The sequence below is a fragment of the Lupinus angustifolius genome, chromosome LG12, assembly GCF_001865875.1.
Source record: "Lupinus angustifolius cultivar Tanjil chromosome LG12, LupAngTanjil_v1.0, whole genome shotgun sequence".
Classification (NCBI taxonomy): Eukaryota; Viridiplantae; Streptophyta; class Magnoliopsida; order Fabales; family Fabaceae; genus Lupinus; species Lupinus angustifolius.
Genome location: NC_032020.1, coordinates 262,192 through 278,984, shown reverse-complemented (window position 1 = coordinate 278,984; position 16,793 = coordinate 262,192). Strand labels below are relative to the sequence as shown.

General features: G+C 33.0%; 2 protein-coding genes across 3 annotated transcripts; one reads left to right on the top strand and one right to left on the bottom strand.

Annotated features, from left to right (window-relative positions):
• LOC109361623 (NADH dehydrogenase [ubiquinone] 1 alpha subcomplex subunit 2-like) lies at nucleotides 288–2,963 on the top strand. 2 transcript variants are annotated; one of them, XM_019607133.1, is made up of 4 exons: nucleotides 288–373; nucleotides 1,467–1,559; nucleotides 1,690–1,796; nucleotides 2,554–2,963. In XM_019607133.1, the coding sequence occupies exons 2-4, from the start codon at nucleotides 1,474–1,476 to the stop codon at nucleotides 2,646–2,648; spliced, it is 288 nt and encodes a 95-aa protein (XP_019462678.1). In that variant the 5' UTR covers nucleotides 288–373; nucleotides 1,467–1,473; the 3' UTR covers nucleotides 2,649–2,963. The 2 variants fall into 2 exon arrangements, with proteins under 2 accessions (XP_019462678.1, XP_019462679.1); XM_019607134.1 differs by having other exon boundaries at nucleotides 304–373; nucleotides 1,472–1,559.
• On the bottom strand, nucleotides 4,987–9,188 carry LOC109362990 (mediator of RNA polymerase II transcription subunit 36a-like). The gene is made up of 7 exons (XM_019609126.1): nucleotides 9,054–9,188; nucleotides 8,157–8,470; nucleotides 7,599–7,694; nucleotides 7,405–7,482; nucleotides 7,143–7,319; nucleotides 5,856–5,924; nucleotides 4,987–5,342 (listed from the first exon to the last, which is right to left on the bottom strand). The coding sequence occupies exons 1-7, from the start codon at nucleotides 9,067–9,069 to the stop codon at nucleotides 5,166–5,168; spliced, it is 927 nt and encodes a 308-aa protein (XP_019464671.1). The 5' UTR covers nucleotides 9,070–9,188; the 3' UTR covers nucleotides 4,987–5,165.

Here is a 16,793-nt window from a genome sequence, read left to right as displayed (position 1 = left end):
TTGTTATATTATATGATTTATATAATTTTTACTAAAATTCAAACAACGTCACTATAATTTATTCAAAATAAGAGTAATAATTTATATGAGTTCACTAAAATTAAATGTAGTATAATTTAATCAATTAGTTATCCATCAGCTTCAGTGATACATGTTTAATTTCCCTTAAGCAAGAAGGTACCGGGTTCGATTATTGTGAATAGAAAAAATGTGGAGAGTTATTCTCACATACATGTGGATGTTACCGGTTCGGACAAGATTGTCTCCGTATTACGGTAGGAAACAAAAATAAATCAATTAGTTATCACCCTTTTCTTACCTCAAAGCTACATTCACCTCAGCACTGCCGCAATCGCCTTTCTCCTCACATCAGGTTTCTCTCACACTCCTTCCATTTTAATTTCACTCTTTTTTTATATAATAACTCAAACTACTCTCAAATTTTTTTTTTTTTTTTATAAATTTCGATGTTTTGATCGATTCATGATGTGGGTTTCAAATACTACGACATGGGGTTTGTTTTTTTGTTGTTGAGTATTTTCATATATTCTCTTTTTTTTAATTGTTTTCATATTTTGAAATTGATATTTTTTTATAAAAAAAAACGAAATTGTTGCAGTGAAAATGATAAAATGTGTTTTGCCTGATTTGTGATTTTGCCAGTAGAAAGCGATTTTGTTGTATATTGCATCCCAATGAGTTTTACAATTCATAAATACATCTCCGTTATTGCATCCAGCTATTGTTTTACATTGTGGTTTTGACTGTGATTGTGGATATTGCGGTCGATTTTTGTAAATTAATTGTTGTCCGCTGCTGCTCGATGTGGCCGTATGAACGTTTATGTGATTTGAATTAAAACCCAGGCTGCAATTGCGGCGTTGAGTCGGTTACTGCAATCATAATATTGTGTCACATCAGATGATGCGCTCCACAATTTAGAACCTTCCATCGAGCTAAGTCGAGTCACTCATTGGAATTGTGCAATTCATTTTAACAGATATTTTCAAACTTGGTATGGAGTTGTAATATGCTTGGAAGGTCTATTTTCTCTTCCATGTTTCATAAAATCTTTTAGTTTCAAAAGTTTGAGGCTTTAAAAATTCTGCTAGTGCTGAGTCTGAGTTATATGTGGAAGAAGACTGAACGAGGAATTCATTAATCTTGATATCACAATGAACCCATTTTCAGAAACTATCTTCATGAATTTAAGAAAGTCTGCTTTTTCGAAGACACGTCTGCATTGCTTTCTACAGCACATATATGTACTCGGTGTGATTCTTAAATTTGGAAACATTGTTCAAAGTTTTGTAGAAGCGGGTTTGGACTTTCGATATATGTTTCTTTTGTCAGACTATTGTCGGTGCTAATTTAGCGAGCATTGAACATTGTTATTAAGCTGTACCTCGTTTTCATTTTGCCTCATGATGAGGAAGAATCTGACAAATACCATAACTTTGAGCTAGGGAAGCAATGGCTTGGAGAGGAAATATTTCAAAGAGCATAAAAGAGCTTCGGTTTTTGTTGTGCCAGTCATCACCTGCAAGCTTATCTGCAAGGTTATACTTATAATTTCCTTTTTCGGGTCAAACTTCAACAGCATTATTTGTATATCTCTTTGTTGTTTAGTTATACTTACATGTCATACATTTTTCAATATCAACTAATCTTACTTTTTCTTTATCTCAGGGCATTTATAGAAAAGAATTATACGGAACTGAAAACATTGAACCCAAAATTGCCGATATTGATCCGTGAAAGCAAAGGAGTTGAACCCCAGTTATGGGCAAGATATGGTATCACCTTTCTTAAATCTCATTCTTGTAGTTTTTTATTTGAATTCATCACGGCGTAACATGCATTCAAAATCTACATCGTGATTCTCAATCTTTTCATTCCCTTAATTCATAACATGGATTTATATGATTTAGAAGTTGAAATTAATGCCGAGACTGAATATGTTCATCCACTTTGTCAGCTTAATTCCATATCCTGCAAATATATGACAATGACAAAATAAACATTAATGTGTCACAATTATATCCAAAAACATAATAGACTTTCCTGCATGCACAACCTGAATGTACACTGTGACTGAGAATTCAGCTGTTCATGTGTTGAATCTGTATGGCGATGAGTTTATACAAGCATTTGCCAATAATATATCTCAATATTTATGAAAATAATTAAACATTCTCCTATTTAGTTGCATGAAAATACCATATTTTATTCTTTCCATTTCATTTCAGTTTAATAAATTGGTGTATGTGACAATTTGGTAGGAGGCAAGAACCTTAAATGAAGGGAACTTTTTTTCCTGCTTTAAACAAAAACCTTGAACTTATGCATGATATCAATATCAACTGTGATTGTCGGTTGATCCTTATTCCCTTATACTTTGAATTTTTGCCCTACACTTCCAAAGTCATTATCTTTGTCTAGTGAAATTTCTCGTCCATATCGTGTAGCGAATCGTTTTTATTTGCATTGTTTTGCAATTGTTACATGTTTATGATGATCCCTCATTTCCTGTGACATGTTCCTTAATACTAGACTTGGGTATTGAGAAAGGCGTCAAATTGGAAGGGTTGACAGAGACACAGATCTCTAAGGCACTTGAAGATTTGGTAAAAGTGGGAGGCCTTTGAAAGCTTGATGTTGCTGCTTCTGCACTATCTGAAATTGAATAAATCCTCTCATTCTGAACATTTTTATTGCAATTTGTATCTTGGTTTTACATAACCCAGATTTATTTTTCTTCCTTTTTGTGTGTTTGATGATCTCTGCTTAAGTTGAAAATCATCTCAAGCATGGTTCTATGGTGACAGATTTATTCAGAACACTCATCATTACAGTTAGATTTTGGTTCATATGGTTACTCTAAGTAAAAGGTGGCCTTGCCCAGAGAACCTATATTATGTAATAACTCAGGCAAATAATTTGTTAACTATGCAAAAATCTTAAAACTTGTTAATCTCTATACTATTTTCTGGCATGAAATTAGTTATCTTTCATGTTGCTTTTGTATGCATGGCTTATTGGAAATATAAAAAATGAAAAGACTGCTACTATTTTAGCATTTAAACTCACCTTGAACATGAGTTGTACACAAAAACAGATTGTTTGTTTGCTCCTGTTAGGACATAAATATGGAGCGCATTTCGACTTTTAGCTTTCCTTTGGTTCGGGTGATTTTGAGTAGAAAGAAGATACTCCCTTGTTTGGTTGAAGAGAAGAGGACATAATAAGATACTCCCTTGCATGTTACTAAAAAATAGTATGTAATGTATAGCTATTATTTTAATTAAATTTCAAAATAATTTTAAAATGTGTATTTATTAATTTTAGCAAAAAAATATTTTAAAATTTTAATTTAGTATTACAGTTAATATAGCAAGGGTATCATAGTCTATATAATAAAATATCATTTTTCTTTCTCTTCTTTTTCTATTATATCAAACAACTATTATAATCTTCTCTTTCTCCTACTCTTTTTTCTTATCTTCTCTCAAAGATCATTAACGTGGGTCAAAATAATCTCTGATATGGATTAAAGTGTTTGAAAATTTGTCATAAAATGCTAAAGATGACTAAAGTGTTTGAAATTTTGGGTTTTTCAATTTTGAGGAACCAAAATGGTTCTTTATTCTAGAATCCATGAGGGATCAAAATGGTTCTTGGTCCTAACATTCAAGGTAATCCCTATTGAAAGCATTATCATGTAGGTAATCCCAAAATCATTAACCCAAGGGCCTCCTATCATGAGGTGTGTGCGAAAGCATATGCTAATGAAGTATTAGATGTTAGTCAATGAATTATACCATTCAAGGTTACAAATATATCATTTACTCTCGACTACGAATCAGAATAATATAGAAATGATAGGTTAAGATGATATAATCAATGATATGAGAATATGATTAAACTGGTGGTATGATCTAGAGGTGAGCAGGATCTGACCCTACCCGCTCATCCGATATGACCCAATCATGATTGGACCTAAATAGGATCGGGTTTTATTGGATCGGGTAGTGATCAAGCATGATGTGGCCCAACCTGTCTCATGGTCACTCAGTCATCATGTTTGTATGTGTCTTATTCAATTATCTATAGAGTAATGACATATTTTTTATGAAAGTATCATTGTTTCTCTAACTTTTTCATTACATATTCATACTAATAAGTAATATTGAGAAGACTATACAAAATGAGTATACATTATATTAAATTGAGAAGACTATCCAAAATGTCTTATTCGATACTTAGAGTTAAGTTAGTTACGGGTCTAGGACCGGGTCCAGATTAAAAAAAATGATCAAGTCTTAACTCAACTCATGCTCATCCATAGTATGATCAGCTTGACCGCTAATCAGACTTGCAAATGGCTCTTGTTTGCACTCTTAATTGAATGAGAAGGTCAATAGACCGTGACATTTCCATTCCAACCAGATTAAATTAGAATAAACAGGGAAGTGAATCAAACAATTCAGATAAAATTAAAAATATGATCTTTTGATGTATAGCCCCAGCTTTTGGATCTAATAGCAATAGTAACATTTTATATGTTAGTCCATATAATACTTAGATGTCTTAAGGCTAGAGAAATTGGATGGTTTATAACTAAAAAAACATGCCTAAGCTCATAAATCATTGGTCCCACATTGAGCTTCAAATGTCTCAGTTTCATCTTTGCACAAAACTCCATTATGGTGTCAAATATCAATCAGAGTTCTAAGGATTCATCAACAATAGACAATAGTGGTGATTAACTGAGTTCTAATTAGCTTATGAGTTTGTATATTTTAAAATTTATAATTAAATGAACCATACATAATTTGGTCTATTTATATAAATTACAGATATAAAAAATATACAAATATAGGTTAGTTTAGATATCCTTAACAATCTTGGTCGAATCAGGAACATCAACATTAAACAAAAGTTAGTAATTGTGTATAGTAAAACTCCAATAGAACCAAATAGTGATTAAGAAACATAACTTGTAAACCAATTGTTGGATAACCATATAGAGTATCATACAACATAATCTCCACAAAATCTAAGTAAATAAAATACTAGCCAAAACTAACATGTTCTAGAACATGAAAACAGCACTGATATTACATATCATAGTAGTAAATGCAATATATGATAAGATACACAAACTATTCAGCATCTTTCTTCTTCTTGGGGACTCTGTATCCACCAACAACACAAGCATGATCACGTTCAAATGGTTCAAGAGTGACTTGCTCAAATGGCTTAAATTGATCTGCTTTCAGTTTGTTCACTTCACTTGCAAACACTGTCTCTGCTGGGACTGTTGAGTCTATGCAATTTGCCTATAACATATACAACACAATTATGTGAGAACAAGTACTCATGCAACACTAGTAAATTTGTGCATATTACAAGAACATTATTCAATGCATGTTATTGTACTTATGCATAGTTAAGGCATTTCTAACATTGTTATTCAACATTCCAACTACATAACAATGTGAATATAACTAGTATAAACATAACTTAATATCCAACCCAGATTGTGATTTTGTGTAAAAACAGTTTTATCTATCCAATCAATACCAGCACAAAAGCAGTGCTGTGGTGAAAACAAGACTGGGGAGTTTAAACGGTGTGTACACTACCAGATACGAAAGCCGGTGAACCCTTCACCCGACCACATCCGATACAACAATATTTGCAAAAAATGTGGGGAGTTTACTGATAGAGTTAGTTGGAGGAAAATCTGGTTTGGATATCAATATTACTTTACGAGTTTCTCCATACTTAAAGGCCTTATTGCAATAAAAACAAGGAGACAATTCTACAAGATATTGGGTATTCAAACAAACCTTGATTGAAATAACGAAATGACCACCAGACTTTAGATAGTATGAAGCATTCAGACCCAAAATCCTAGCCTGCAATAGACACCAAAATACCATAACTATACAGATCCTCGGACAAACAGGAGTTTCAACATGGGTTGATGGCCGATTATAAAACATTTTTGCAACGGAAATCATTTGAATTCAAGCAAAGGAGCACAATAGAGAAACATAAAATCAAATTGAACAGAGAATGTTCAAACTTGGAAGTAGTAAATTAACAAAAGACAGTGAAAATGTAAAATTTTGAACCGTCCTGTAGTTAATTTGAAGAAAAGAATAAACTCAGAACAAATATTGACACGCATCAGAATCTCGGGTTTGCATCATCCAAGAGGTCTTGAAGGGGAATCCGAGTAAATCATCATGTGCATAGATAATGAAACATATTGTATAAATTGGGCTAACAAGGAAAAGAATATGACAATTTAAAAGAAAATGGTTCCAGATCATTAAATACGAAACTTTTCGAAGTTTGAAAATGATAAAAATGAATTGTAAAAAACAAACTTTAAATACTTACATACAATAAGGCGTATAGTAAGTATACAAAAACAATACATCAATGAAAAACATTAAGAATGACTCCTAAAGAAGAAAAAAGTTAAAATTTTGGGTCAGCATCATTTGAAGATCATGAAAAATAAAATAACAGGAAAACAAAAATTGGTACGCATCAGAATCTCGGGTCTGCATCATTCAAAGAAGTCTTGAAGGGGAATCCGAGTTAATCATCATTTGCATATACAATCAAACACAGTGAAAAACTACAAAAGTTCCATTAAACGAAACGGGTTCCACATCAAAAAATACAAGTTTTGGAAAGTGAAAAACTTTAAAAAGGAACTGTAAAAACATGCTTTCAATATTTTAAAATATAATAAAGAAGACAATTATATACACAAACACTAGATCAATGCAAACAAAATCGGTGACAATTAAAGGAGAAAAATAATTAAAATGTACAAATAAATAGAAAATTCATCAAAAACGAGTACAATAGCATAGATATCAAATCATTGGACATGAAGCAATAGCATAGTGGAACATTTGAAATCAAAAACACAATATGTAGAAGCAAATCTAAGAATCAACAAAAGAAAATGTTCAAAAAACTACATTGTGTAAATATAATGAAGAGTGATCTGACCTGAAATTTAAAAACTCAAATACAAAGAACCGAAAATAACAAAAGTAACGGACAAAAATGTTATGCTCAACAGTGCATAAGTAAACACTTCAAAACCACACCTGATCAGGTTGAGCAACATCAGAGAATATGACATCTACCATGCCAACCAACATCCTGTATTTTGCTGGATGTCTAGCATCCTCGATGATTGGTATAACATTAGTACGCTTCTTCGCCATGTTAACCAAATCACGGCCACTTCTATGAGAGAACTCTACTGCATAGACAACTCCTGTCTGCATAATAAACAATAGCATATTCTAAGCAAGTCTTCTAAGCCTTATTAATGGTCAACGTGATGTAATATGAACTGGTACATACCGGGCCAACAATGTCAGACACATGAGAGACAGTTGTTCCGGAAGCAGCACCGAGGTAAAGGACTCGAGCACCAGGTTTCTTAATTAGTCAAAAGTAACAAACAAAAAACATTAATGACATGTCAATGTTAGATATATGTGGAGCACCACTTCATGAAAAAACATTACACAAGACAAGACACTGAAAATACTTACAATCCATATGTTGTCAACACCACCAAGGATAGCAGCAGCCAACTTTGACCGAAAAGGATTCCAAATTCTGTACTCATCTTTGGTTCCATCTTCCTTCTGCATAATGTTCCAATTCAAATGTCAACAAAGAATGATAGAAAACAAATAAGACTGCATTCCCTACTGTTCAACTACATAATGGAGAAATTTATTTCTCCATATTAAAGGCTTACATGAATAAAAACAACAGCAATATAACTAATTTGATCCTTCATTTTGTGGAACAATTTGAGGATTTGAAAATAGAAAATAGTCCATAAAAATATCAGATGTGTCAAAATAGTAGTTTTTAACATTTGTGATCTTTGAATACTAGTTTGAATTTTGAAAGTTTCCATGATCAAATAGGCACACATGAAAAAATTTCAGGACCAAAATGGCAATCACTCTAGAGATAATTCAGCATGTAGAATCTCACCTTAAAATAATCAAGAACACAGATCTAAGTCAACAATTTAACATGGCTGCGAAAATATAAAAAATTAAACAAAAATTAGTGACAAAAAGAAAGAGAATGACCTGCACAGTGATTCTTTTCTCATTGTAAACAGCTTCACCAGGAACCAAATTCTTAGTAACAAGTGCATCTTCTTTACCCTTAGCAATGAAAATACCTTCATGTCTGTGAGGCTCAACTACAACTTTGTTTCCTCCCTTCATTCCACCTCCTCTTCCACCTCTTCCTCCACGGCCACCTCTTGCACCACCTCTGCCACCACCTCTGGGTTTGAATGGGGTGCCACCTCTGTCTCCTCCTCTACCTCCAAAACCTCTCCCTCTGCCTCTGTCACCACCACCTCTGCCCCTAAAACCTCCACCGGAACCACCACGACCTACAATAATTCAAATGCCATTTTCAATAAAGATTGTGTGATATCACAAATAAGTTAATACCATTAAATGTAAAATCTTTAGACATTATAAAACTTGAAAAATTAAAACTTTATGCATTTTTTATAACCAACCCATAAACCAAATCAAAAAATTGGAAGAAAAAACTTGAAGCTGCTCTATAGTAAAGTCTTCAGACACAACAACACTTAATAACAAGTAAAAATCAAACCTTTAAGCATCTTACTACATCATAAACCCATTTCCATTGAATTCAAACATGTTAATTAAACTTAAAGCAAACTAATTCATAAACCCATTTGATAAAAATAGAAGAAAAACTTGAAACTAGTCAGAAGTAAAATCTCCATACACTACAACACTTAAAAATCAAACCTTTAAGCATTGTACTACTTGATAGACCCAAATCCATTTCAACCCATCAAAAAAATTAAATCAAACTAAACCCCATTTGATAAAATTAGAAGAAAAAAACATGCAGATACTGTAAGCAAAATTTTAACGAAGAACAAAGTAGTGGGCACAACAAAATTGAAATTGAGAGTGAAAGATCTCTTTAGCTACCTCTAGGAATAGCCATCTTGGAAAAAAGTGAGAGAAGGTCGCAGCTAGAAAGGGTTTATGAAAGTGGTGGAGAATGAAGATTAGAAATTATAAGTGGTGTTGTTTTTATAAGTGGAGAATTAGGGTTTAGGGTTTTGAGATTATTAAGCCGCGGAATTGCACATAACGAATGTTGGGTAGTTTACAGTGTGACCCGGAACCGGGTCCATTAACCCATAAGCCCAATGAAAAAATCAATTATTCTTTTAATTCATGTATTTTAAGAAAATATTTTATGGAATATAATTCCAACCTTTAGAATATTTAATATGGTAATAACTTATTAAAAAAGCTACAAATAATCACCAAGGGAGATTCATGAGTGTTAGGGATGGCAAAAAAAACATGATTCGTGGATACCCGCAATAGGTACTGACAAAAATAGATTAGGGGTGTGAACGAGTTTTATGATACTCGTCTTGTGGGTACCTGCGAATTTGTATATTTAGTTTTTAATTAAATTTATATATATTTATTATTATTTTAAGATTATATATCATATATGTTATTATTATTTCATAATAAATTATACATGTTTGACTATGATCATAAATTTATCAAGTATATATCATATTATTCATATAATAATTATTTTTACATGTTAATTATTACAAATTATATAAATATATAATTAAAATAAAATACGTATTGGGTACAATAAATACTCGCTCCCTACATAAGTACCTGCAAATATTATGGGTTGAGAAAGGGAAATCATTATTTGCTCCCTCCCAGAAGTATTGTCATAAGTGTTAAACATTACTAAGTATATATAAGGAGAATTTAGTAAATTTTGACTATCTTTCTATATGTGATTGATAATGAATCTCATTCGTTTTTTCTTGTTTTCACAAAACTAGGGGTATGGGTTAGGAGTGAGTATGGGTCGGGCAAAATTTGCCTTATATTCGATTCTAAATGTTGGTTGGGTCAATTATTTAAATTGAAACTAACCTGACCCTAAATATTGATCGGGTCAACCTTTGAACTCGAATCTATACCCAATTAAATATAATAGATACTCATTTTAGATAAAATATTCTCAATATTACTTATTATTATGTATGTGTAATTTGACATATAAAATGATATATATTGTTAATCATCTATATATGATGAAAAAAAATAAATAACCATTGATATTTTGGACCAAAAAGACATCACATCATTACTCTGTACATAATTAAATAGAGACACATACAAACATTATGAATGGACGACCATGGGTCAGGTTGGGTCTTATTTTTCCCTTATTGATCCTATATATTGACCGAGTCTAATTTTTGAAATTAAACCTGACCCTAGACTCGATGATATCTGACCATATTCAGGCTTGATCATGATTGGCTCGTATTGAATGAATGAGTAGGATTGAATCCTACTCACCCTTAGAATCGGTATTAGTGTGCAAACTTAACAATTATGACTCATGGGAGAAATTTGTTGAGTTTAAGAATTTTGAATACAAAAAATAATAATTACCAATAAAGGTGTTGATTATTAGTGTTGTAACTCATTTATTATGGATCTCACGATTTATTTTATAATTGTTCATATTATTTGATAAATTAAGCAATTCTCTCTTCATCCTTTTCAATTGATGTAACTTATATTTTGTCCTTAAAATGGTCCCACAATGTAACAACACTAACACTACTTTCTCCTTACCATTGTCTCACTCTTCGATCTTTCTTATTGTCTAAATATTTTTAACAACCAGAATACTTAAGGATAGTGATGCAATTGCATCTAAGTGCTGTAAATAAGGACATTACTCATTGATTTCATTTTTATAAGGACAACCTTAATGATTAAGGATAGAATAAGAACATATGTTTGACATGGTCTAAGCCTCCACTAAATCCAAAAAATCAAAAGGTTAAAAGTTCTATTGTTGAAAGCAACACTTGTTGGAAAGAATAGTCAAACATTTCGAAAGAGATTAATTTCTTATTTATATGGTGTAGGATATATTTGATAATACAAAGAATAATTGTGCTTCATGAAAGGTAACCTTGAAATTTATGTAATAGTTTTTTGTACTACCAAGAAAATCCTATTAATATATGGGTAAGGAACTAATCTCTTTCGGGTGTGTGGTTGCCCCTCACAACAAGTTTTTACTTATAGGAATTGAACTATTGACATTTTTATATGTTATGGGTGTCGATGAATTCAGGTAGCACACTACTTAGATTTGCCCCATTTATTCATTTTTGGACCCTAATCTTTTAGGAACTCGCATGGATACCTATTGGCAAGGGTAGACATGATTCGAGTAAGGTTTGTCCCTTATCCAACCTTAAATGTTAGTATTGTCATTTTTTGAACTCATGTGTGGCTTTAGACCCTAATTGTCGATCAGTAGTACATATCCAAGTTTTGTATCATGCCACCTAATTAGGTTTGAGTTTAGTATAATGTTTAATATCATGTCCATAATTCATATCGAGTATATAGGTGGATGAAAGCCAAAAAAAAGTGAATACTAGGTATATTATCACACTCACGTTCAAAAATATAGTTTCTCATAAAGAATACTTACTTGTATTCATTATGAATAACCCTACAAAATCCCTTTATATGCATCCGACTAAATATGAAAATCAGTAGTAGACACCCTTTCTTAATTGATCAAGAAATTTGTTGACAAAGGCCTTTATAACATTGGCCTTAATTTTGTGGGATGTGTTGTGCAATGACTCATATCTCTAGATAACAATAATACAAGTTATGGGCTTGGGCTGATGTAAAGGGGTTGAGGTAGAGGGCTATATATATTGATGTTATGTAAACCTAATGTAACAAGGAGAAGAATAGTTAAACACTAATCCTTATTCTCTAACAATATATAGTGGTAGCCGCTCAACGCTCATGGGGACGTAGGCACAATTGACCGAACCTCGTTACCAAATCTCCTGTGTTATTCTCTTGTCTCTATACTCTTTACTATTTGATTGTTCGCTTGTTACAAACAAGATGTCATAAAGTTTTCAAGAAGCATATTAACCAACATGGAATCAATATGTTAAAAAAAAGGAAATTGGTGTAGAGACAAAATAACATTGTAATATATTTACATATTCATTTAGAAACATTACCTCAGATTGACAAAAGTTTGTTAAGGTTGATAAAACGTTACCACCTTCCATAAGCAAATAACTCTAGTTATGAACTCAGGCTTATTTGTGAGTCACAACTATAAATGAGGAGTCAAACTTGGCCCGCCATTGATTGAATAGAATACAAAGATATAAGTTGATAGAATAATAGACATTTAAAGAAGAAAAGTAGAGATGATACTAAACATTGGAAAACCATTATGATATGAGCAACACATACATGTATAAAATTTCGAAAGAATCGATTTAGATGGAATTTTAAGAGAAAAAATAAAGTAATAACAAAGCGAACATCATAATACCATACCAAAAAGTTAAACTAAAAAAATGTCAAACTTTACCTAAATAGACAACAACTAACATCTCAATGTATCAAGTCTACTTCAAGGATAAAGACAATAATAGCAATATAATAAAACAATGAACTAACCAAAAAACTTTTGTATGTGAAAGACAATTCTAATCAACAAGTGACAAACCATACTATATCGACAAAAATAAGAAATACCACAGATTGTTGAAGACTCAATATATTTTAACAAAAATAATAGAAAAATTGAAATACAGAAATCTTTTGAAAAAGGATATCCCAAATTTAGAAAAAACGTACACATGTCATATTATTTTACTTTAACCTAAGCTTGTGTTTCAAACTTCACAATATTTTAAATTATACCACATTATCATTCATAGTTATATGATCAATTCTTTAATTTATACTTACATGCTTTTAAATGACTATCATACATTGCATTATCTAATGATGTAAGAATCTATTAAATCTGAAGTTGAATTCCGACTACGACCCTTGTTGAAATAGAGAGTCACGTATTATTAGTTAGTTAAATTCCTACTACAATCCGAAGTAATGTTCTAGAATAGATGCATAATTCTATTTCCACTCAATTTTTTGAAGCGTTGGTTTTCAAACTAGAATGAATAGAGAGAGAACCAAAAAACCCAAAGCTCCACCGACGCCGCCACTATCGCCGCTGATGACGACGAAGTCGACGTCGGTTTCGCAAAATCCAAGGCGAGGAGGAGTTCGAGTATTACATGCAAACCTACCATATCCTGCTATGCCGGAACTCCAAAACAACCACCGTCGCCGTCGATCACTCAACACTCGGCGGCGGCATGAACATCTCCCTACACCGCGCGCGAAGATGGTAAGATTGGGGAAATAGACGAGAAGAAGGTGAAGGATTGATGAGTCTTCTACGGCAGAAGCATTGGGTTAGTATTTCATTTTCATCCTATTTTCTTTATAACACTTTGTTTTCAATTGAGATTTTAGTTTATTCATGAATGGTTTCTATGGTTTTTGAATTGTATACCTTGTTATTGTAGGTTTTATGGTACTGACATGTCATTTTGCATTAGGGTTATTATCGGAAAAAATGACGGACCAATGCATGATGCTCTCATCCACCTAATGGGGTATGAGGAGGATAGAGGTAAACAACCTTATCACCCTGACAAGCGAATAGGCTGTTTCTGGGACTTAGGTTTATTGGTGCACGGATTTTTTTTTACTTGAATTTTGAAGTTTTGTTGCATTGTCATGGTTTGTGTTATTGCATGAGTCATTCATTTGACCTAAGCTCAGTCTTGAATGTGACATGCATTTATAAGCCGATTATTTTAGCGATCATGTATAGGAGAAGCTTATTATATTGACCCAATGAAATGCAAGTTGTGGAAGGCTAATGCCATTCCGAGGTAATTTGTTTGGGATTGTGACATCAATTGGATTGATAAGTATGATCTGTTGTTGGCCCAAACTTCAAATCTGTTGTTGGCCCAAACTTCAAATCTGGAGTTTAAGTGTATAACGCTTTATAAAATCATAAATGCAACATCGTGCTGGTAACCAGGGTCTAATTATATAAGTATATAACATTCTTCTTTCGGGGTAGAATCCACAAATTTCTGGAATATCATGCATGGCGATTTTTTTGCCAAGGTAGAGCTTCACAGCTATGGTATGATGAATTTGAGCTTGTATTTCTGCCTAGCATGTTTCACTACCTAAAAGGCATACATTGAATGTGCAAGGATTTAGGTGATGGTAAAATAGATTTGGTTTTGATATTTTAGCGTGTGTGGCTGTTGTTTTGTACTCTCCCCCAATTTGGTATCACATATTGTCTCCAATTTATTCATTAGTATCACCTATTTGGTACTGTGTGTTTTGGAGGGATGGATATCATAAACAAGCGTGCAACATCATTTCTGCTATTGTCATTGTTGATACTATTACAACTACCCAATGTTTTAATTTGCGGTCATTGTTGCAGCATGAGATTATTTTTTATTTTGTATAGATTATATTCATTTTTAATAATTTGTATCTTCGATTTCTCCCTGATGCCAAAATTTTCTACACTAACCTCTTCCTAATTGCCCTAATTTCCCCACTTTCTATTCATAATTGCTAAATACCATTGTCTTTCCTTACTCACTATCACGATACTCGGACTTCTTCGACTTTCCCTACTTTTCTCAATCCCCAATTTCCCATTCTTCTATATCGCCTCCTCACTCAGATCCATCCCCTTTCCCTCTCTTGTCTTCTCCGGTGACGGATTCCCTCTCACCCTCTTCTCTCAATGGCGTCAGCATCGTGGACACCTGTTCTGGGTTCTGCCTCTAAGTCTTCGATCCAGTACCCCCAGTTCTCTTTTCTCAATTCTCAAAAGCCAAAGTGGTAAAACACATCTCACTAAAAGCCCCAAAAATACAGAGCTACAAAAGCATAATAATGGAAGATAAAGAGGCTCCATATACTCAGCTGACATAGGGGCAGTTAGGAGCTGAATGAGGTTGATCTGTGAAATGGAGCTGGTAGCGATGAGGTTAGGATGAACCACCATTCACTGCAGTACAATTCTGTGACGTTGCAGCCATAATGCTGTTCCAATGCATTATTTTCCTGTTTTTGCCGTGAGACCCATTTGTAGTGATGTTGGCTGCATTTTAAAACCCTGTTACTACCCTTTCCTCTTTCTCTCTCTCCCTAATTAGACTAGCGATGATTGGACTAGCAGTGTTATTGAGGATGCACAGTTGTTTGTTCCCCACATCACACTTGAATCATGGTCTGTAACCCGATCAACCATAGGCAACATGTCATCCACACATAATATTGTGGGGGATTTTCCTATTATGGCATGGGGTCATGCAAGTTGTTGGAAAAAGTTTCGCATTACATCTTCACATCCGGATCTTTTAGGCACATATAAATGTTTGTAATGTCAAATATTTGTAGTTTTAAATTGTAGGAGATTGATAAATGAATTTTCTATCGAAGAGAATCAAAATATGAAAAAGGGAAGGACAGGATGCAAGGACCTGAAGTTTCAAGATAAATATATTCTTTTTATGGCGAGAAAGAATGGTAGACAATAATACATAAACTATCATAACTAAAGTGATGATCATGATATAGTGGACATTTGTTATATATATATTTGATTGTTGGAGATCCCAATACATTGCGGTTTTGATAGTTTTCAGAACCGCAACACAACCACACTTGAGGCCACAACATTTGCATTTCCCGTATTTGCGTAAATGCAATAGGACTGCAACAACAATTTAAAACCACACACGAGTCTATGCCTTGATCCACATAGTAGTGTTTTGTTGTGCCCAAAATAAACCGTTGCACTAATTCAAAAATAACAAGAGAATTCACATATATATTGTTACAGCCAATTAGCCATTCTCTTCTGAATGAAGATGAACTTATACTAGAAAGAGGAGTGATAAAGAACAGTATAAGATATCTTTTGTAATGGAAGTAAAAAACTTGAAATGGACATGGGAAATCATTAACATGGTTGTTTTTACAATACCCTTGCATGTTGAAATGAAGTCATTAATTTTATATAACCAGAATACTACGAAAGATAACAATGTGCTGTGCACCGCCACCAACAATAGAGAACTAGGTATCCTTAGAGAAGATCAGAAGAACAAGGACCGATATTTCTTCCTTAAAGTCACTCTGATCAAGCAAATTATACCGCATGCTAACATACTTGACACAACCAAAAACTTTCCCTTTCTATTCCTTCTGAAACTTGCAACACTTTAAAAAAATAAACTAAAAAAATACTTTCTCAAGACTCTGTGCACTCACCCAAATGGCAAAAGTTTTACTCCAAATGGAAATGACCGTCAATTTAGAATTAAATTAGCACATCACACCCATATAAACACAATGTATAAATTTAAAAATAATATAATAAGTGTAGTCTTTTGGTAACATGCAACCTATGCACAATTGGATGCGTATGGTTGTAGCATAGCTTTTGTATCTTTAAGATAAGATTAGGAGTTTAGGTTCTATTTGATGTAAAGCACAAGGATATCATAGAGGGATTAGGTAGCTTTGCTACACTACTATTTATTTCTGTTTTGTTTTGTGTTTTGCCCTTTTTAACAAGGATTCCATATCCTACTAATATGTTTCTTTTTCTTCTCTCCGTGTCATTGAAATTTGTTTTTATACAAAGAACTATATGGTCAACCATGTTCGATAGCTGCACTGTTGTGCCCCTTGGCTGTGGTA

What these genes read in the sequence shown, in the direction of transcription:
- LOC109361623 (XM_019607133.1), top strand. Translation starts at nt 1,474, where the DNA reads ATGGCTTGGAGAGGAAATATTTCAAAGAGCATAAAAGAGCTTCGGTTT. An exon ending in CCTGCAAGCTTATCTGCAAG is followed by an intron (nt 1,560 to 1,689) that starts GTTATACTTATA and finishes TCTTTATCTCAG; the next exon opens with GGCATTTATAGAAAAGAATT. An exon ending in CCAGTTATGGGCAAGATATG is followed by an intron (nt 1,797 to 2,553) that starts GTATCACCTTTC and finishes CCTTAATACTAG; the next exon opens with ACTTGGGTATTGAGAAAGGC.
- LOC109362990 (XM_019609126.1), bottom strand. An exon ending in ATGTTGCTCAACCTGATCAG is followed by an intron (nt 5,925 to 7,142) that starts GTGTGGTTTTGA and finishes TGTCTATTGCAG; the next exon opens with GCTAGGATTTTGGGTCTGAA. An exon ending in ATTTCGTTATTTCAATCAAG is followed by an intron (nt 5,343 to 5,855) that starts GTTTGTTTGAAT and finishes TATATGTTATAG; the next exon opens with GCAAATTGCATAGACTCAAC.